Source organism: Bos indicus, chromosome 9 (genome assembly GCF_029378745.1).
Source record: "Bos indicus isolate NIAB-ARS_2022 breed Sahiwal x Tharparkar chromosome 9, NIAB-ARS_B.indTharparkar_mat_pri_1.0, whole genome shotgun sequence".
Classification (NCBI taxonomy): Eukaryota; Metazoa; Chordata; class Mammalia; order Artiodactyla; family Bovidae; genus Bos; species Bos indicus.
This window is the reverse complement of record NC_091768.1, coordinates 19,112,533-19,133,245: the sequence shown is the minus strand read 5'-3', so window position 1 is coordinate 19,133,245 and position 20,713 is coordinate 19,112,533. Positions and strand designations below refer to the sequence as shown.

At 42.1% G+C, this 20,713-nt stretch overlaps 1 protein-coding gene across 5 annotated transcripts in view; it reads left to right on the top strand.

Annotated features, from left to right (window-relative positions):
* The first annotated feature begins 13,446 nt into the window (after nt 1–13,446).
* HMGN3 (high mobility group nucleosomal binding domain 3) overlaps nt 13,447–20,713 on the top strand; it is a 36,168-nt gene continuing 28,901 nt past the window's right edge. Inside the window, exon 1 of one of the 5 annotated variants that reach the window (XM_070795769.1) lies at nt 13,447–13,627. In XM_070795769.1, the coding sequence (XP_070651870.1) occupies nt 13,613–13,627 (15 nt within the window). In that variant the 5' untranslated portion in view covers nt 13,447–13,612. The remainder of the gene's footprint in view (nt 13,628–20,713) is intronic. The other 4 variants (XM_019967068.2, XM_019967065.2, XM_019967067.2 and 1 more) reach the window with 4 other exon arrangements.

The window sequence follows — 20,713 nt, the reverse complement described above, 5'->3', positions numbered from 1 at the left end:
TGAGCTATCACATTGACCCTATGTCATTAATGCAAGTGGCGGGGAGGTGGGGGCGGGGGTGGGGGGGGGGGCGGGGAGGAATTAACATCTATCTTCTTAGCTTCTCTTATCAGGCGGTTTAGATGCTCAATCAAACCTGCTCCCATCAAATACACAGGATGCAAAACGCTGCCAATCCAAAGTATAGGAAACGAGATAAATGAAAAGGAAATGAGAAAAAGGGATTTGAAATTTCTCCAGGCTTCGGCCAGCTGAAGAAAAAGTCATGAGTATGAAAAAAACAAAACAAAACCTCCAGAGGAAAGTGTAACTGAAGAGATACAACAGAAGAACAGGGTTCAAATGAAGTTACATTGGGGGGACCTCTGATCAATGTCTCTCTCTGCAAACTTTGCAGGAGTTAAATTTTCATTTTAAAAGTTAAAACCTTATCAGTTTTCACAGGGGGAAAAAGGACCCCAAGATCTTAGTGCCTTAAAACAACAAAGGCTTATTTCTTGTTCACTGCACATGTTCAATGTGGGCCAGCATGGAGCACCACTCATTTTAATAACTCAGGGACTCAGGCTGAGAAACGCTCATCTTAACATGTGCCTTTTTGCTTGTCACAGTAGGAAAAGGGGCTCTTAAAAATGGTGCTCAGCAAATCAGCACTATTCGCAACAGTCAAGAGGTGGAAGCAACCCAAACACCCATTGATGGATGGATGAATAAACAAAATGTGAGAGACACACACCGTGGAATACTATTCAGCCTTTAAAAGGGAGGCTATCTTGTCACATGCAACAATGTGGTGAACCATGAGAACACTGTGCTAAGTAAAAGAAGCAGTCACAAAAGACGAATACTGTACGCTTGATTCCAGTTACGTGAGTTAGCCAGAGCAGTCAAATTTATAGAGGGAAAGCAGAATGGTGGCTATATGCGCCTGAAAGGAAGGGAGGATGAGGAGTCGCTGTTTAATGGGCATAGAGTTTCAGTTTTGCAAGATGGAAAAGTTCTTGAGACCTGTTTTACAGACATTCCCATGAGTATGCTTCACACTACAGACATGTACACTTCAAAACGGCTACGATGGTAAACTATACACTACCGGGTGTTTAACCACAACTTAAAAAATGTTGCTTAGGAAAGGTGTGGCTTCTGTTCACAGTTAATTAGCAAAGTCAAGGCTGTATATTATTACCCCGCTTATTTAACTTACATGCAGAGTACATCATGAGAAACGCTGGACTGGAAGAAGCACAAGCTGGAATCAAGATTGCCGGGAGAAATATCAATAACCTCAGATATGCAGATGACACCACCCTTATGGCAGAAAGTGAAGAGGAACTAAAAAGCCTCTTGATGAAAGTGAAAGTGGAGAGTGAAAAAGTTGGCTTAAAGCTCAACATTCAGAAAATGAAGATCATGGCATCTGGTCCCATCACTTCATGGGAAATAGATGGGGAAACAGTGTCAGACTTTATTTTTTTGGGCTCCAAAATCACTGCAGATGGTGACTGCAGCCATGAAATTAAAAGACACCTACTCCTTGGAAGGAAAGTTATGACCAACCTAGATAGCATATTCAAAAGTAGAGACATTACTTTGCCAACAAAGGTCCGTCTAGTCAAAGCTATGGTTTTTCCTGTGGTATGGATGGATGTGAGAGTTGGACTGTGAAGAAGGCTGAGCGCCGAAGAATTGATGCTTTTGAACTGTGGTGTTGGAGAAGACTCTTGAGAGTCCCTTGGACTGCAAGGAGATCCAACCAGTCCATTCTGAAGGAGATCAGCCCTGGGATTTCTTTGGACGGAATGATGCTAAAGCTGAAACTCCAGTACTTTGGCCACCTCATGCGAAGAGTTGACTCATTGGAAAAGACTCTGATGCTGGGAGGGATTGGGGGCAGGAGAAGGGGACAACAGAGGATGAGATGGCTGGATGGCATCACTGACTCGATGGACGTGGGTCTGGGTTAACTCCAGGAGTTGGCAATGGACAGTGTGTGTCCATCGTGTGCTGCGATTCATGGGGTCTTGAAGAGTCGGACACGACTGAGCGACTGAACTGAACTGAACTGAACTGAAAGTTACAGTAGCTGCGCCTGACTTTAACAGTAGGGGGAGGGGCAGTATAAACCTATCATGGGCCCATTAGCAGTAACGCAAATCCATTTGGTGAAGTTATTTTTTAAATAATTTTATTTATTTTTGGCTGTGCTGGATCTTCGTTGCTTCACAGGCTCTTCTCTAGTTACAGCAAGTGGGGGCTACTCTGGTTGCGTGCACGGCTTCTCCTGTGGCACTCGGCAGCTGCAGCTCCAGTTGTCTACAGTACAGGCTCAATAGTTCTGGCACATGGGCTTAGTTGCTCCGAAGCATGTGGGATCTTCCTGGACCAGAGATCGAACCTATATCTCCTGCATTGGCAGGCAGATTCTTTACTACTGAGCGACCAGGGAAGCACTGGTGAACAGTATTAATTATTATCACAAGCTCTTCTTCTGGGTATGAAATAATTCTTCTACCCTCCTTCCTGCATGTAAGATGCATTCATTCACTCGCTTTCCAGGAAGTCCCAGTGATGGCATCAGGCTCAAAGCCCAGGGTCTCTGGGTGATGCCTGGGAGTTTGTATCAGAGAGGAACGCGCAACCAGCCTCTCACAGGGCCAAGTGCAGCTCCTCTTGATGCACAGACCCAAGCCTCCCCTAACACACACACACACACAGACACACACACACACAGACTCCAGTGGTGGAGCAGGATCAGGATAACTGTAATAAGCTTTACTGACACTCCCCAGGTGGTCCAGCGGCTAAGAGAACTAGATCCTGTGTGCCACTACCAAGACCTGGTGCAGCCAAATAAACAAACGATGTTTCAAAAACTAAAAGTAAAAATAAGAAAGATGGAAAACACACGGCAGTCACTGGCCTATGACAATCCGGATATTAGTCTGCACCGAAGGTGTAGGACCCCCCGGCAGGGTGAGGAACTTTCCCTGAAGAGGCTTCATTTGAGTTTCCTAGGAGGGAGTCCCCTGTCTGTGGATCTCCATGGGGCCTTGGATTTTCCTTTTGGGAGGCTCTTCCCTTTCCATAATTCTTCTTCTTGGCCTTGTCTGAAGTAGGTATTGAAAAATACAGTCAGCCCTCCATACCTGGGGGTTCCGCATCCGAGGGCTACAGGTACCACACCATTTTATACAAGGGATTTGATCACGTGGAGTTTGGTATCCACAGGAGTTGTGGAACCAGTCGCCCAGTGTATACCCAGGGTCAATGATTTTATCTATTGTAGAGGCTGAGCTGTCTTGTCAGCATACTTCTTACCCATTCTGATAGGAATCAAGGATCAATTTAAGTTTTAAGAAGCTCCAACTGCCTTTAATCCAAGTTGGTGCCTCTTTTAACAGTAAAACTGATTTTCAGATTAAACCTTGTTTGACTTCTTAGCCCCATGTTTCCTTTCTAGACATATTTCTTTGCCGTATTTCCTGCTCTCTCTCCCTCTTTTTCCGCCTCCCTCCCTAATTGTGGGTTGCTTGAGCTCAGCAGTGAGAGCAATATCTCTTCCCCTGAACCGTGTTTAAGTCATAGCCATTTGGTCCAACGGAAGGGGATATCAGCCACCTTGTCCTAATCCATGTTCACTGTTCTGATCCTCACTGCAAAGCTGGGTTTTAATAGACTTCATGGCTCAAAGTATCAGTTTTATCTTCTATTGTTTGGGTTGAGAAGCCGTTGCCTTTCTAACCTTGTAAGTCCTTGAATTTGCAAACCCTCTTATCTCTTTTATCCATCTTTACCAAAACTGACCAATCTTCTCCTCATATCTCTTTCTTGCAATATCTTGTCACATGCAGTCAATAGCAAGCAAATATACAGTAACAGTAATAATTTGCTTTCAGTCTCTTCCCTAAAGTTAGGTATGCCTTCTACTTTCCAGTTGACTGCTGGCAACACTTTACCGACTTTTTGCCCACTAGAGAACATGGATTTCTAGGGATTTCCGTGGTGGCCCAGTGGTTAGTACTCCATGCATTGACTGCAGGGGGCAAGGGAAAAACTTATTTAAAAAAAAAAAAAAAACATGGATAGATTTTTCAGTCCTTCAAGAATAGTTACCTTGATTCCTTTGACCAGTGGTTAAGCCAAATGCCACATAATTTAGGATTTATTATTAAAGCAGCAGCTCACTCTTCCAAATTCTGTCACTTCAGGATAAGATAATCCCATGGTGACAAACTTACCCCCCAATATCAACAGCTTAAATAAGAGGTTTCTTTTCTATTGTGTCCCATGTCCATTGGAGGGGACTTGAGAAGATTCTGCTCAAGGTGGTCACTCAGGAACACACATGGCCAGTCTTCGTCTCGACAACTGCTCCCTTAAGCAGAGCTCTGGGGGGAGAGATGGCGCCTCTTAGAGCTGGAAACATTTGGTAAGCAGCAATCCGCCTGCCCGTGCAGGAGGTGCAAGTGACATGGGTTTGATCCCTGGGTCAGGAAGATCGCTTGGAGTGGGAAACGGCACCCTACTCCAGTATTCTTGCCTGGGAAATCCCACAGACAGAGGAGCCTGGAGGGCTACAGTCCACGGAGTCACAAAAAAATCGGAACACGACTGAGCACACATACACAAGAATAGAAGCTCTACAGCTCAGAGTTCAGATGCAGGGAACAGAACCCACTGTATCTAATTCAAGGAGGAAGAGAGAGATTCAAAAATTCAGTGGTTCGTGGACAAGTGGAGCAATAAAGAAATAGATTGTAGGTTGAGCTTTCAGAAAAGTCTCCCAAAGTCACACCCCAGAACCAGGTCATCAACGGAGCTGTGTCTCCCCTGCAATCAGGAGTCCACTAGCATCAGGACTCCTTGAGGATGAAAACTCTCTCTCTCCGTCAGGAAACCAGCATTGCCACTAGTTCCAGACCACACCACACCTGGCACCATCTAGGTCCACAGGCTGGGTGCCAGGAAGCCCACCTCTCAGAACCCACAGAACTGGTGCCTGGTATCTCTGCTGATACTGTCACAAGACAAGAGAAAGTAGCAGACAGGACAGACAGACAGAAGCGTGGCCTTCTTGTCTCGACTTTCTAAATCCAAGCTAGTGCATCTGATTGGCCAGATTCAAAGCATACCCAGAACCCAAGCTGCAGTGGGCTCTGGAATCTGGTTTTTAGACTCTAGCATCTATACGCATGGAGGCCCACCGCAGCGAAGATGAGATTGTTAGGCAACACATCCATCCTTTACAACTTAGCAGCAGGCCACAGGTAGGGCAGCAAGTGCTATAGCAACAACAAAGCTTGTTTATAATTTTCACATACCCTCAGGCCCCACCTACTTTAATTTTAAGAGGTTTACACTGAACATCCAAAGTCAGGCCCTTAGGGATTCTGGAAAAATTAAAAAAATTTTTGTGTTATCTTTTACAATCTATGGGGGAAGATAATATACTTTAAAAAAAAAAACAGATTTTTGCTTTGACGTAATGTCTTTATTGAATTTGTTACAATATTGCTTCTATTTTTGTTCTGGCTTTTTGGGCATGTGGGATCTTATCTCCCCAACAAAAGATCAAACTGCTGTCCTCCTCCCATCATTGGAAGGCAAAGTCCTAACGACTGGGCCAGGGAAGACCTGATAATACAGTTTCATCAAACACAATATGTTAAGGACTGTGCTTCAGGCTTTTATGCATTCTCATAGTTTAGTCTCCAATTCTGACACCAATTCTATGAGGTTGTGTATCAGTGAGGGATTGTGTTTAGCTGTATGTCACAGGCACCCAGCTACAGTGGCTTGAACAAGCAAAGTGTGAATTTTCCATATGTAATAAGCAGTCTCTATGTGTGTATGCTCAGTCATGTCTGACTCTTTGGCATCCTGTGGACTATATAGCCCACCAGGCTCCTCTGTCCATGGGATTATCCCAGGCAAGAATACTGGAGTGGGTTGCCATTTCCTACTCCAGGGGATCTTCCTGACGCAGAGATTGAACCCTCATCTCCCGTGTCTCCTGCATTGGTGGATTCTTTACCACTGAGTCACTTGGGAAATCCCAGTAAGCAGTCTGCAGGAGAGCAAGCCAGGACTAATACAGAGTGCTAGCTGCCTTTCTTTTCTTTAGTTCTAAACTGGCTCTGATCCTCACGGACATAAGACCACCTCCAGACATTACTAGCAACTTCCAGAATGGAAAGGGGAGGTTCAAAGGCAGAAGGCAGCAGTGGGGCTAGGTCCACCCAGTTACAGGTGGTGTTTACACTACAACCTCTTGACTTCCGCACACATCTCATTTCCAAAACAGTGTTACATAGCAACCTCTCTCTTCTGGGGAACTGGGGGACTAAAGGTTTTGTTTTGGTGACAGCTATTACCAAAATCAGAATTCTGTTAGTAGGAAAGAAAACCACTTTGAATATTGGGCAGGTAACTGGTAGTGTCCGGCTCAGATAAACATTATTTTCATTCTACCACAAGGAAACCAGGGTTCAAAGAGGTTGAGTAACATGATCATAGCTCAATGACTTGGGAATTCAAGCTCTGTAAGTGCAAATTCAGGGCTTTCTGATAAGAATTTATTTATTTGGCAGGAGGAATTTTTTTTATTGAAGTATAGTCAATCCGATGGACAGAGAAGCCTGGCAGGCTATAGTCCATGGGATCGAAAAAGAGTCGCACACGACTTAATGACTGAACAATTAACATGGTTAATTTACAATGTTGTGTTAGTTTCAAGTGTACAGCAAAGTGATTCAGTTGTACATATACATACATATTTTCTTTTTCAGATTATTTTCCATTATGCTTTATTACAAGATACTGAGAATAGTTCCCTGTGCTGTACAGTGGGACCTTGTTGTTTACTTATTTTATATTTAGTAGGGTATATCTGTTAATCTCAAACTCCTGATTTATCTATCCCCTCCCCCACAGTTTCTTTGGTAACTATGTTTCCCATGTCTGTGAAAGAATTTACTTTTAAAAAAGTTAAATCAAAAATATTTTGACCTATTAAGGGATAAACTGAATTCTTCAGAAAACAAACAAACAAAAAAGAAAAAATTTGCTAAAAATTCTGGAGAAGTGAAAGTAGGAATGAGAAAGGATGAGATTTTTGGTGGGAATAGCACAATCTCATACTTAAACAATAAAAACAACAATGATAAAAACCCTCCATGCTTAAAAGCAACCTTAAAGATTATGGCACATTTTCAGGCTAGTTTCCCACTGTGGGTAAAAAAATTCATTGCCTTGTGGCTAGAACTCATTCTGACCTGGCAAAATCATTTTATTGCCTCTATTAACTCTAACCTAATGCCTGAGAATTAGAGCAGCTCATAACCAAGCTAGGAGAAGGCAATGGCATCCCACTCCAGTATTCTTGCCTGGAAAATCCCTTGGATGGAGGAGCCTGGAAGGCTGCAGTCCATGGGGTCACTGAGAGTCGGACACGACTGAGTGACTTCACTTTCACTTTCATGCTTTGGAGAAGGAAATGGCAACCCACTCCAGTGTTCTTGCCTGGAGAATCCCAGGGATGGGGCAGCCTGCTGGGCTGCCGTCTCTGGGGTCGCACAGAGTCGGACACGACTGAAGTGACTTAGTAGTAGTAGTAGTAGTAGTAGTAGTATAACCAAGCTAACCTGAAGACCATCTCCAGTTGCTCTATGGTGTTTTCCAGAATGATTCATTTGATTCTCATTTCCCTAAACCTAGATATTTTTATTTCTTGGATGGTGTTTTTGTTTTGTTTTTGCTACCATTGAGGAAAGGAAATGGTTTGATCTGCCCTAAAAGACGGGGGCCCTGTGAGTAGTGATGGGGGTGGAGCTACTGGATGTTTTGTACAAGCTCGCAAGGATATTGAGATTTAAAGAAAATGCAGAAGACATCAGAAATGGGCAGAGGTGGGTCTGCTTGAGAGTGCATTGCCCTGGCCATAGTTTGCAAGAATGTACAACACAAGGGACTTCCCTGGCAGCCCAGGGGGTAAGACTCTGCAATTGCAATGCAGAAGGACTCGGGCTGGATCCTTGGTTGGGAACCAAGATCCTGCACGCTTCACAGTGAGGCCAAAACAATAAATAAATAAAAATTAAAAGACACCAATTAAAAAAAAAAGTACAACTCTGCCTGGGAGCCTGACAACAACCCCTAGCTGGCCTTGGGCACCTGGCAGGCTGTGGCTTCTGCCTTAAAGGGATAGGATGTGTCCTGACTTGACTGTGTCCTTGCCTTGAACCTTGGGATTCCCCACTTTCACCACCTTGAACTTGGCTGGCTTCTGGCACAGGACACGTGGACAATCCAAGCCGAAAGGGACGGCTGAACAAATGCAGCCCAATCTCTGGTTCTAGTTACAGAGCATGGCTAATTTCTGCCCAAATAGTCTTTGGAGAACTACAAAGAGCAAATTAATTACACTCCTGTGAGTTTAAGCAGCAGCAAGAAGGAGGAGGAGAGGTAAATAACACAGAGATTGAACCTGAAAAGGACTGGGGGGTGGGGGGAGGTTGGGAAAACTGTGTAAACCACATTTGTTGAAGGCTGGGAAAACAAAAAGGGGGTTACTGTTGGAAGATCACAGAACACCCTGGGCCTCCTCGTTAATGCAGTTACAAGGTGTGCTTGTCCAGATGCTGAAATAATAGAGCCTTGGAGGCATGGCTTGTGGGGTTTTGCTAAGGTTGGGTACACTTTGAGGGTGCGAGGCCATGGAATTTAACCTTGCCAGAGGCTGAGGAGCTGCCTGGGAAGCTGGGATGAGATGCTTTTCTAAGATCTCAAGGTGGGACGTTTTTACTCTCCTTGCAACTAGAGAAGAAGGTAGGTAGTGCCTGGCAAAACTGGAACTGAGCAGGGATGAAGCCCGAGCACAAGATGAGGTCTGGCAGGGAAAGTTTCGCCCACAGAATGAAGGTCCTACTTTGGAAGTGTGTTAATTTTAGAGGCTTTCACAGATATACAATCTAAGTACCAGCTTTCAGGCCCAGACTAAATTCTAGTATAAAAAACAATACAAGAAGCTTGTTTGAAACGTACGTTCCCAAATCCAGCCATAAAAGATTCTGATTCAGTAAACTGGGGTTAGAGTGATGGAACCCCACAGACGTCACAAAGAACTCCAACTCTTTGTGACCCAGGAACTGTTGCCCACCAGGCTCCTCTGTCCATGGAATTTTCCAGGCAAGAATATTGGGGCAGGTTGCCCTTTCCTACTCCAGGGGATGGAGCTTGAGTCTCTTGCACCTCCTGCATTGGCAGGCGGGTTCTTTACCACTGCATCACCTGGGAAGCTATGGACTGTTCTAGTTACTTTGTAAAAACTGTGGTCTCTTCAAAAAAAAGCACTCAGTCCAATTAGAGACCTGACTGATAACAATACCACCACCACCAACAAAGGAGTACTCTTTTGCCACCTCTTGTTCATTTACTTCTGGAATTCTTTGGCCTATTTACTGAAGAACAGTAACTTATCCAGGAATTAGAGATCTGTCAGGAGCAACAAAATATGATTCTGCTTCTGATTTCTCCACAGCTGCCATTACTTCGAGCAAAACCTGCCTGTGCCTGCCTGAAAGAGGGAAGGAAGGACAGAAAAAGGAGGTGACCCCTCCCTTTCAAATTTTGTTTCCAAGACTTGAAGATGAAGCATCTTTCCTCCAGAGGAAGAAATTGCTGGAGCCCCCAGAACCACAAGATTCATTAGGGCTAAGATTGTTCACTCACTCAGCTGTGCCCAGCTCTTTGCGACCCCATGGACTGCAGCAGGCCAGGCTTCCCTGTCCTTCACCATCTCCCGGAGTTTGCTCAAACTCATGTCCATTGAGTCAGTGATGCCATTGAACCATCTCATCCTCTGTCATCCCCTTCTCCTTCTCCCTTTAATCCTTCCCAGCATCAGGGTCTTTTCCAGTGAGTTGGCTCTTCACATCAGGTGACCCAAGTGTTGGAGCTTCAGCTTCAGCATCAGTCCTTCCAATGAATATTTATTAGGGCTGTGCAGTAGCTTCAAGGTTTTTCACCAAGACCCCTCCTAAAAATAAATTTCAAGTCACAACCTAGAACACACACACACAGACACACTCCACATGTATGTATCTAAGTGTGACATGTGTTTATGTGGAAACATGGAAAATGGAAACACTTTCTAAAACATGACTTGCCTTTATCATGTGACATACACTCTAGTATTTTCTACTTTTCACTTTCATGCATTGGAGAAGGAAATGGCAACCCACTCCAGTGTTCTTGCCTGGAGAATCCCAGGGACGGGGAGCCTGGTGGGCTGCCGTCTCTAGGGTCGCACAGAGTCGGACACGACTGAAGCGACTTAGCAGCAGCAGCAGCAGCAGCCCTTTTTTCTTTTCCCTTCTCCCTCCCCTATCTTCTTTAATCACAGTCATGGTACCACATATGGTTTCACCTTGGTGTTTGAAAAGTGCTGGGGTCCATGTAAGATTCCAACCATTATGGGAAGGAAAGAAGGGGAAAGGAGCTGGAATTGGAAAAGAGGTCTGTTCACTCATTTTTCCTTCTTCCTCAGGCAGTAACCCCCTTCATTTATCCTTTGTCTATCTTGCCTAAAACAGCATCCACAGCCTACAGGGAAGACTTTACAGTCTTAGAGGTTGATTGGTCAAGGAATTTACTGATAAACCAAGGAGTCTCTTCTTACCAGGTTGGCCTTCTCACTGTCTTGCAGAGGGCATACTCACTTCTGCTTGGCTGTCTTTACCTCCTAATCTGGAATTGCAGCTACCTGCAAAATTATCCTCCTTGCCTGCCTCCTCACCCCTAGGTCTGCCAGTGAAGCCTATTGAAGGCACAGGGTGAGCCTTCCTTCCCTAACATCCTGCTCAGGCAGGTACAAGGGCCTTCAAAGTAAAAAGAACCAATGCTGTTATTTATTTTTACAACTAAAGCCATTATTCTCATCACTTGGAAATGAATTCTGGGGCTCAAAGGACCCAAGGTCCCCACAATCAACCCTCTTTATCCAATTAGCAATGCTCATTTTCATTGAATGGCTATCCACTCCAGTATTCGGGCTTGGAGAATTCCATAAACCAGTTCCACTATTTAATTATATGCAGTAAAAACAGTCACAATTGTGTTTGCTGTTGTTGGTTGAGTGGTTAGTCTTGACAAACATCAGCTAAAGCAGCCAACTTCATGAATCACTTTTCATCACAGAGGGGGAAAAAGAAATCACTCCAGTCCCACCTTTGTTGTGACATCATTTTATCTCCATAAAGAAAAACAATTCAAGCCAGATTTCAAGAGCTACTCAGCATCCTTCCCACACATACCTTATTTTAAAATGTTTTCATTGGGTTAAAATGCACTTTGCAAGGGCTTCCCTGACAGTACAGTGGATAAGACTCTGTGCTTCCAATGCAGAGTTTGATCCCTGGTCAGGGAACTGAGACCCTACATGCTGTGTGGTTCGGCCAAAACAAAAATTTTTAACTGAAAAAATAAAAATAAAAAGCACTTTGCAAGTTAACTGTCTTTCAAAACAATTTCATTATAAATTACTTGCCATGGTAAAATTATAAACAAATTTCATCCAGTGCTGAAGCAAAGAACTGGTTTTATCTCAGTTCTTTTGAGTGTATCCTGATCCACTGAACACCCGAAAATAAGGAGTCTATCAAAAACAATTGGGATCATGTCAAAAGTATACAAGTACTAATTTGAAAAAAGTCTCTCACATTGGAGCAATATGAGTATCAAAAAAAGTAATAATGGCAACAGGTTGAAGCATGCCAAAAAAATATCCATGCCCAAAAATCCATGTGTTCCTAAAGATATTACAAAAAAGAAAGTCATTGATCACTTCTGTAGTTTTCTAGGATACTAATTCATTATTGTGAAAATTAACAAAGAAAAATGTCAAGCATTAAAATTAATTACTTGATGATGCTATTTAACATATATTTGTAGCCTTTGTGTAACTAAAGTGGATTTGGCCATATTTGTAGTGTAAGGTCTCATTAGTGTTTTCCTATAATGTGAACTTTTGCCTTCCAACATGATTATAAAACTGTGTAATTTTGCTTTAAAAATTTTCATGTAAGTGGAATTATTCAGTATGGTCTTTTATACTTGCCTTCTTTCACAAAGCATTTTGTTTTTGACATTCATCCAGGTAGGAATATTTTATTCCTCTTCATCAAGTTGAGTAGTATTCTATTGTATATAGTTACTAAAGTTTGTTTAATCATTCACCAGTGCTTTTCCTGTATCTGTTGAAAAACTGTTTTTTCTTTCCTTTATTCTATTAATAAAGAATACTACTTTATTATTATAATACTATTTATTATTCAAATAACTACTTTGATTGACTTTCAGATGTTAAACCAATTTTGCATTCCCAGGATAAACTTCACTGGTCATGAAGGCTTATCCTCTTAAATGTTGCTGGATTTGACTTCCTAAAAAGAACTTTTTTTAATTGAGGTAAAGCTGATGTAGAAAATTATATAGATTCCAAGTATTCAACATAAAGGTGATTCACAATTTTTAAAATTTACATTTCATTTACAGTTATTTAATTTACTAAAATATTATTCAAGATTTCATGTCTGTGTTTATGAAGGAAATTGATCTCTAGTTCTCTCTACTTTTGAGGTTTTATCACTGGTTATGGTATCTGGATAAGAATAATTTCATAAAATAAATCCAGAGTGTTTATTTTATATTAAAATACTTTCTATTTTATTTTATATATTTTATATTTAATCCAGGCATCCATTGGATGCCTTGCAAAACTTTGAGAAACATTAAATTGTGCATATTTGAATTGTCATTTAAATATGTTTCAAAAAATAAAATAATCTTATCTGACCTTGTTCAGTCTTTTCTAATTTCCATAGTAAACACACCCTATTCACCTTCAAGCTTAGTTTGCTGGTGACTGAATTTGTAAGCGATATGAAATCAGATTTTAGGAAATTATTCCTAAGCACTTTTAGGGTTTACTGTCACTAGAAATCTAGAAGGGGAAACTGAGACCCTTAGAGACTGCCAGACTGTCTCAGAGCAGAGTACCTTCCCACTTTCAAAGCTCTGCACCACACAGCACTCATTACAAGCTTTTACAGGAAACACAAAATGCTTGCCGCGTATACATTTACCTTATAAAGTTAATGTGTCCATTCTTACTCTTTTTCCTTCTTACGAAGGCCCACACTTCCTACTGATAACAATCCAAATAGGGAGCAACAAAACAATGAAACTCCAGGATCCCGTGGCTTGCGGGGGTTACTAGTTGAACTGGGCATGCTCAGTCGCCAGGCAGATTTTTCGGTGAAGTGGAAACTACAACAGCGCGTACCGTGCGCGCGGAGGTGGGCGTGCCCTCGTGGAATTTAGAACGTTGCCGCAGCCAATGGGGCCTCGCGGCCGGCTGCCGGGGCTCCCTATTGGAGGAGCGGGGAGACCAGCGAGTAGAGGGCCCCTGGAGGGAGCCGCCGAGGTTGAGGTCCCGGAGGCCGGGCTACGCCAAGACCTGCGCGTGAGCAGCTGCGGCGGCGGCAGCATCCAGCGGCGGTGCCAGTAGTTCCAGCCCGTTGCTTTACTTTTAAGCTGCACGAATACAGTCATTATGCCGAAGAGAAAGGTAAGTCTTACCCCCAAAAGATTTCAAAGGCCTTCAGACTGTGAGAAGAGCAAATCTTGCCATTGCTATGGATGGCGCGGAATGCACTCGGTAGTAACTCGGGGGCGGCGATTCTCTTTGCTCCTTCAGGCTTGTTTTCAGGTGCCTGTTGCAGATCTTGCTCCCTCCCTCTGTCCTCATCGATCTCTGGATGTTACTTTCTTTCCGGCGACGCGACTTCCCTTCTTTTCGAACTCATTCTAGCCGGAATGGTTTCTACCTCGAACAAGACGCAAAAGCGCTTTGCACCCCCCCCGCTTCCAGAAAGGGAGTTTTCTGTTTCCAAAACTGCCAGATTGAGGTTAGTGTGCAAGAAAAAGCAGCGAGACCGGGGGCGGGGGGAGCGGGCGGAGGGGAGGAGTAACAAGTAACACGCACAGGGAGATCGAAAATGAATCCAGTAAGTCGGGCAGATGTCCGGGTTATTCCCTTGTGGGCCATGCCCACGCCGGTGCGCCGCGAAGGCGCTCAGGCCACGGGAGAGGGAAAGCCATGTTTTAACATAGTGCTCACCCCGCTGCCGCCCCCGCTGCAGACCCGTATGTACCCAGTCCAGTGTCGGGCAGGGCCGGGCGGCTGGACCTGCGTGCAGTTGGCGGCGGGGACTCGCGGAGTTGGCCCTGCGCAGGAACGGGACGCCGCCGGGGGCGCGCGCAACTGTGTTTGCAAAGGGCAGGGGTCACCGGGTCCGATTCGGCGACCCAAACCCACACTTGGTCCGGGAAGGCGGGCTCCGCGTGCTCTCGCACCCCTGGGTGCGGAGGGGGGACCTGGGGTCCCTCCTGCAGGACTATTATGTGTCCCCTTCCGCGCAGGCCCGGGACACCCAAGTGACTCGCACCGGGGACGCACGTTTCCCTTTGAGTCCGGCTGCGACTTGTCATTGTCCCAGGGAAGCGAGGGAAGGCTTTCTTTCACCCCGAGGAGAAACTGCAGTGTGGCAGCTGTTGCTGAGAAAATACTTTGCACCCTCCCACCGCCTGGCCTCGCGTGTCCAACAGTGTTAAGCAGTGAGGATATTAAATTGGAAGCAAAAAGGCAAATAGTATGTTGCTGTATCAGTTAAAGATGGTGGAATGATTTGTGTTTGTAAGTGATCTCATTTTCAAAATCTTGAAGCTTTAAAAATACAGAGGCTTTTGACTTTTTATCTGTCTTTAGAAGTTGATGGAAAACTTGTCTCCTCCATTTGGAAAAATAAATATTATAATTAAAAGTTTTAAAAAAAAATCTAAGAGTTTATTGTGCACATACTATATGCCTCATACTGTGGGCGGAGTTTGATTTAACGTCTTATTTAAACCTCAGAACTCCTTGAGAGATGGTGGTACTGCCATTGAACTGGGGCTTTAAGACAGGAATTACCTAAGGGTGTCAGCTGCCAATAACTAGTACCAAAGGTTTAATTAGATGCTGTAGGTAAAGGCCTTACTTCCAGACATTGTTTACTCATTCTCTTTATTTACTCACTCATGGGCGGTGAAGAGGAATTTGAAATGCAAAGAAACGCCCAGCCTGAGAAGATGGATGAGTACTAATACTTCGGATTCATTAGTTAAACTTAATTATTATGAAAGTACGGTTTTTCCAGTACTACAATGAGGACATTAGAATGATGCCACCATTTTCGGCATTTTATCTTTGGTTTAATGATGAGGTTGGGAATTCTAGTAGAGTCACCAAGAACTGGGTTCCAGAGTGAGTTGATATCATCTCCATTCTGGGAATTATTAACAAATGTAGACAAATAGATTGTACAAATTCTTTATTATAAGAGATCCTCATGTGCTGGAATCCTGTTGTCCAGGAGTCAGAGTTAGTGAAACCATTACTCTTCACTTTTTCTCACTGCCCTCCTCTCTCAAGGGAACAGAAGGGAAGAACAGAAGAACAGTAGAGAAACTGGCTTTTGATTATTGTTTTATTTCCCTAGAAAGCAGAGAAGAAGCTAGCCAGGCATCCTGGGACCAAGGGCCGACCTGTGTGTTGGCACCTGTGTGTCAGTCTTCTTCCGAGATAGGAAACCTCTCCTCGATTAATAGAAATTCTTTTCATTTATACATACGGCTCAAAGACCTGGGTTGTTACTTGGATAGGAGCAACCACGAATTAAACGTGGCTCCCATGGCCATTGTGTTCACCAGGCAAACCTTGATGCCGCCCCATAGAACCCTGGAACTGCCTCATGGAGCCCTGGGGTTCCCTGAAACTTACATAGGAAACTATAGTCATTAGATAAAGCCTGCCTAGGTGCAGAGAAGAGAACTGGAGACAATCTGTGCTGTGCTCTTCGAGATCTGTAAAGCTGGGGTATCTGCCAAAGCATTTACATACTACTCCGTGGTATTTTTCTTAGCTAAAGCACTGCCTGTTTTACATTGTAAGTTTTCAAAGTGCCCTCACAATACTTTTTTTTTTTTTTTAACCTTCTTGGCCCCTGTTTTTCAACTTTTTCCAGAAATCAAGAAATGTTATTTAATGAGCACTGTTGAGGCTGCAGAGGAAGAAATGGCACTAACAAAGTCAGTAGAAGCATCTGGAACCCTAGTACTGCTTGAATGCCATAGGAATACAAAGTTTGCCCTCATGGAGCTTATGTTTAATTTGATGAGTAATGGGCACAAAACAATTAAATAATATTAAACCTGTATACAGGTCCCAGAATATATAGTATAGATTCCAAAAACTGTAGGATAGATAAGGAAAGAGGTTGAATTGGGGCCAGTCTTGAAAGTGTATGTGTGTGGGGGAGACTCATATATACAAAGAAAAAAAATCAGTCATTTTGTGTTTTCAGGCATTTGAATAGCCTCTTCTGATTGTATCTAACATGACCGGGCCTCATGTATATGCCTTAAAGGCCATAGTGTCCACATTAATATAAAACGTTTTTATGGCATTTCTTTTTTTAAAATACAATTATTAAAAAAATTTTTTATCGTTATAAAGGTTATGTTCCATTTACAGTTAATGCAAAATATTATTTGTAGTCCCTGTGTTGTGCAGTACCTCCTGAGTCTCTCTTACCTTTATGAGTTTTCTCTGTATCTTTGTGTGGTCGTCATAGCTACATGAAAGCAAGTGGTTTTTGGAACTGCAGTAGTATTTTTCGATGAGTATAGCACTCAGGAGTGACGGGTTCTTCAGTTAGTGTTACATCTGTTCCTGAGTCGGTGAGATTTAAATAAAGTTGTGTTTCCTGTATTCATTACCTGATGGGTAGTGAGTGACCACCCACTAATAGTGAATGGAGCAGCAGGGAAAATGGTAGTGTTCCTGGACTCAGGTGGTGGTGGGACAGTGAGTGACTGAGTTCTAGACTGTTCCGGGCAGACATCCACGAATGCCTGATCACGTTGAATGCAGTGATCACGTTGTTAGGGAATGACCTGATGGTCTCCAAAGAGGCCTCAGCCAGTGAGCCCTCTAGCCATGGTCCTGGCATGACTAGCAGCAGCGGGCACGTTTTCACATCCTTCTTTTTATTTTTCCAGTTCCTCATCACTGGAACTACTGGAAAAGTCAAGTGTATCACATGGGAAGTTTTCTCTAACGAGACAATTTCCCAGGAATTTGGGGGTCAGCACTAGTCCATCCTTACCCTAAAGGTTTAAGGCAGAAAAGTCGGTTTGCCTCCAGCTTTGAGGTTTGAAATTATGCTTTATCTCTTTACATAAAATGGAAAGGCCTAGTAACGCTGGTCTTGGAACAGGGGATGCTTACCTAACAATACTCAAGGTTTCTGATTAATCTTTCAAAAGGAGATTGCGTATTATAACATCAGAGACAGACTCTGTAAATGAAAATACGGATAAATTTGACTACATGAAAATGAATATGTCATATGGCAAAGAAAAAGAAAACCCTGTTAACAGAACTTTAAAACTAATGAAAAACTGGGAAAAAATATGTCTACCACATACCACTGAAAAAAGCATGCTACTTTAAAAAAGATGAAAAGATGTCCTTATGAAATAGATGTATATCCTTTTAAGAAAATAACAAACCCAATACATGGAAATGTTTAGTTTAACTAGAAGTCAAATACATGTATATTATTAAGAATAATGAGATGTGAATTTTTTAAAAGTCTGTTTTTTAAAAAAAAGATTGATTGTGTCACTGTGCAGTGCTGAGTGATACTGACACTTGAGCAACTCTCAAGCATTATGGATGGGGCTGTAATTTCCTTTAAAAAAAAAAAAGCTTTATTGAGGTATGGTGTACTTACCATAGAGTCCATTTATCTATACAAAGTATACAAATCAGTGACTTTTAATATATTTGTAGAGTTGTATAACATTTCTGTAGTCCAGTTTTAAACCACTTCCATCACTCCAGAAAGGTCTTCTCCATGGTTTGCAGATAGTCCCTACTCCCCCCCAGTCCTAGGCAACCACTGATTACTATCTCTATAGATTTGCTTTTTCTGGAAATTTTATATAAAAGGAATCAAACAATATGTAGTCTAATTGTGTCTGGTTTCTCTCACTCAGCACAGTGATTTTGAGGTCCATCCACAGAGTAGCTTGTATCCATACTCCATTCTTTTTTATTGCCTAATAGTAGTCCGTTGTATGAATTTTCGACTTTCTGTTTATCCTTTCACAGGTCAATAGACATCTGAATTGTTTTCATTTTGAATTGTTTTAAGTAATGCTGTCATGAATATTTATATGTAAGTCTTTGCATGGACATATTTTCATTTTCTCTTGGGAAGTTTCCAAAGGGTGGAACTGACAGGTGATATGAAAGTCTATCCTTAATGTTTTAAGAAACTTCCAAACTGATTTTGATGGTAATTGTATCATCAGTGCATGAGGGTTCCAGTTTTCTCTGTATCTGTGCTCATAGCTAATTGTTGGGGTTTTTTGGTTATAGCTTTTTAATTAGCCTAATTTACATTTCTGTAATAAGTAATGATGATGAGCATCTTTTCATGTGTTTACTAGCATAATAGATACCTTAGGTGAAATGTCTATTCAAATGTTTTGCCCATTTTTAAATTGGATTTTCGTCTTATTATTGATTTGTAAGAGTTCTTTATATATTTAGATACAAGTCCTTTATCATAAATGATTTATAGATCTTTCCTTCCAGTCTGTGGCTTTTTAAAAAATGTTGTCTTGATGTCTTTGGAAGAACAAAAGTTTTTTTAATTTTGATGAAATCCGTTTAATATCCTGTCTAATAAATCTTTGCCTAATCTAAGGTCACAGATATTTACTTCGAGAAGTTTTATAATTTTAGCTCTGATATTTAGGTCTATGATCCATTTTGAGTTAAATTTGTAAATAGTGTGTAAATAGGGTTTCAGTTTTATATTATTTTTGTTTTGGTATATGTGGATATCTACTTATCACAGCACCAGTTGTTAAAAAGACCATCCTTTTTCACTGAATTGCCTAGGCACCTTTGTTGAAAATCAGTTCATCATAAATGTAAAGGTTGGATGTCTGTGCTCTTGAATTGTGTTCATAATCTATATATTTATTCATATATTAATACCACATTATCTTGATTTCTATGGTATAGTAAGATTTGATACTGGTAATGTCAGTCTCTCACTATATTCTTTTTCAAAATTGTTTTGGCTTTCATACAAATTTTTGAATCAGATTGTAAATTCCTACAAGCATGCCTGCCATGATTTTGATAGGGCTTGAATTGAATCTCTAAATTGGTTTGGGCTTCCCCGGTGGCTCAGCAGTAAAGAATCTGCCTGCAGTGCAGGAGATGCAGGAGACATGGGTTCTATCCCTGGGTTGGGAAGATATCCTGGAGGAGGAAATGGCAACCGAATCCAGTATTCTTGCCTGGAAAATCCCATGGACAGAGACTGGCGGGTTACAGTCCATATGGTCAGAAAGAGTCAGACACAACTGAAGCGACTGAGCATGCACACGTGCCATTTTGAGCTATCCAGTCTGAATGGAAAGGGCCTGACACGTAGTATGCCATCCATAAATACTTGCTGAGTTTAATTGAGTTGATACTTAAATGAAACCTATATTTGAGTAAAAGCTCCAAAACGTCAGGGTTATACATTTTATTCAGCCCTTCACTCACTTCATGTGAAATAAACATTTATCAAGCATCATGTTAATGCAGAGTACCATCACCTTGGGAAAGTAAGTGAATTATTGACATTACAAACTCTTTCTGAAATGAATGAGTAAAGGCCCTTGTTTTTAAGGCTCTTTCAGTCTGAGAGGGTAAGTAATATAAATATGACAGTATTTATAATTCATGGCAAGAAATGATAATGAGCCACAAGAAAAACCATGAGTTCTAAACATTCAAAAGTTTGGCCAGACTGCATGTCCAAAGAAAAAACACTGACAAAAAGTTGTTTGGTTAAAAGGGTTGGGGGTTACTTTGTTGTTTTTTTTTTTATCTTAAGGGGATCATTGCTAGTTAATAGAGGTGGTCTGTGAAGTCTTGCTTTCTTTGAAGTAGAAGAAACGTAAATTTAAGGCCTGTTATATTAATAGCCGTTGAGGTTAGATTGTGCACAGTAGGTGCCCTCATTAGTGAAGATTCTGTGACTTCCTGGTCCCATGCTTTTCTTGTAACCACCCTCTGATGTTTAAAAGTGAGTACCATGTTTCTAAATTGACATATATTATTTGATTACCTAATTTTGAATTAATTTTGTAGTCCTTCTAATTTCACTTGACCATGAAGTGTTTGATGGCTCTGGCCTTTTTTTTAATTCCCACCACAGCACTTAGCACAGGTGCTATAACTGTTGAACAAGTGCATGAATGAATCGTTTTCAAAAAAAGAAAGTAGTAACTTGAATTACTTCATGTCTTTGTTGGGGAGATCGTCCAGTTTGACCTGGCTTTACTGTTTACTAGCTGTATGTTTTAGGGTAGGTTGCTTAACTCTGTAAGCCTCTCAGGTCTCTGAGACTCATCTGCAAAACTGGGCTAAAAATATATTCTACCTTGTTGGGTTATTGCAGACATTAAATGAGATGATGAATGCAAAGTTCTTAGCACAGGGCCAGCATGTGTGAAACAGTCAGTAGATGTTCCATAT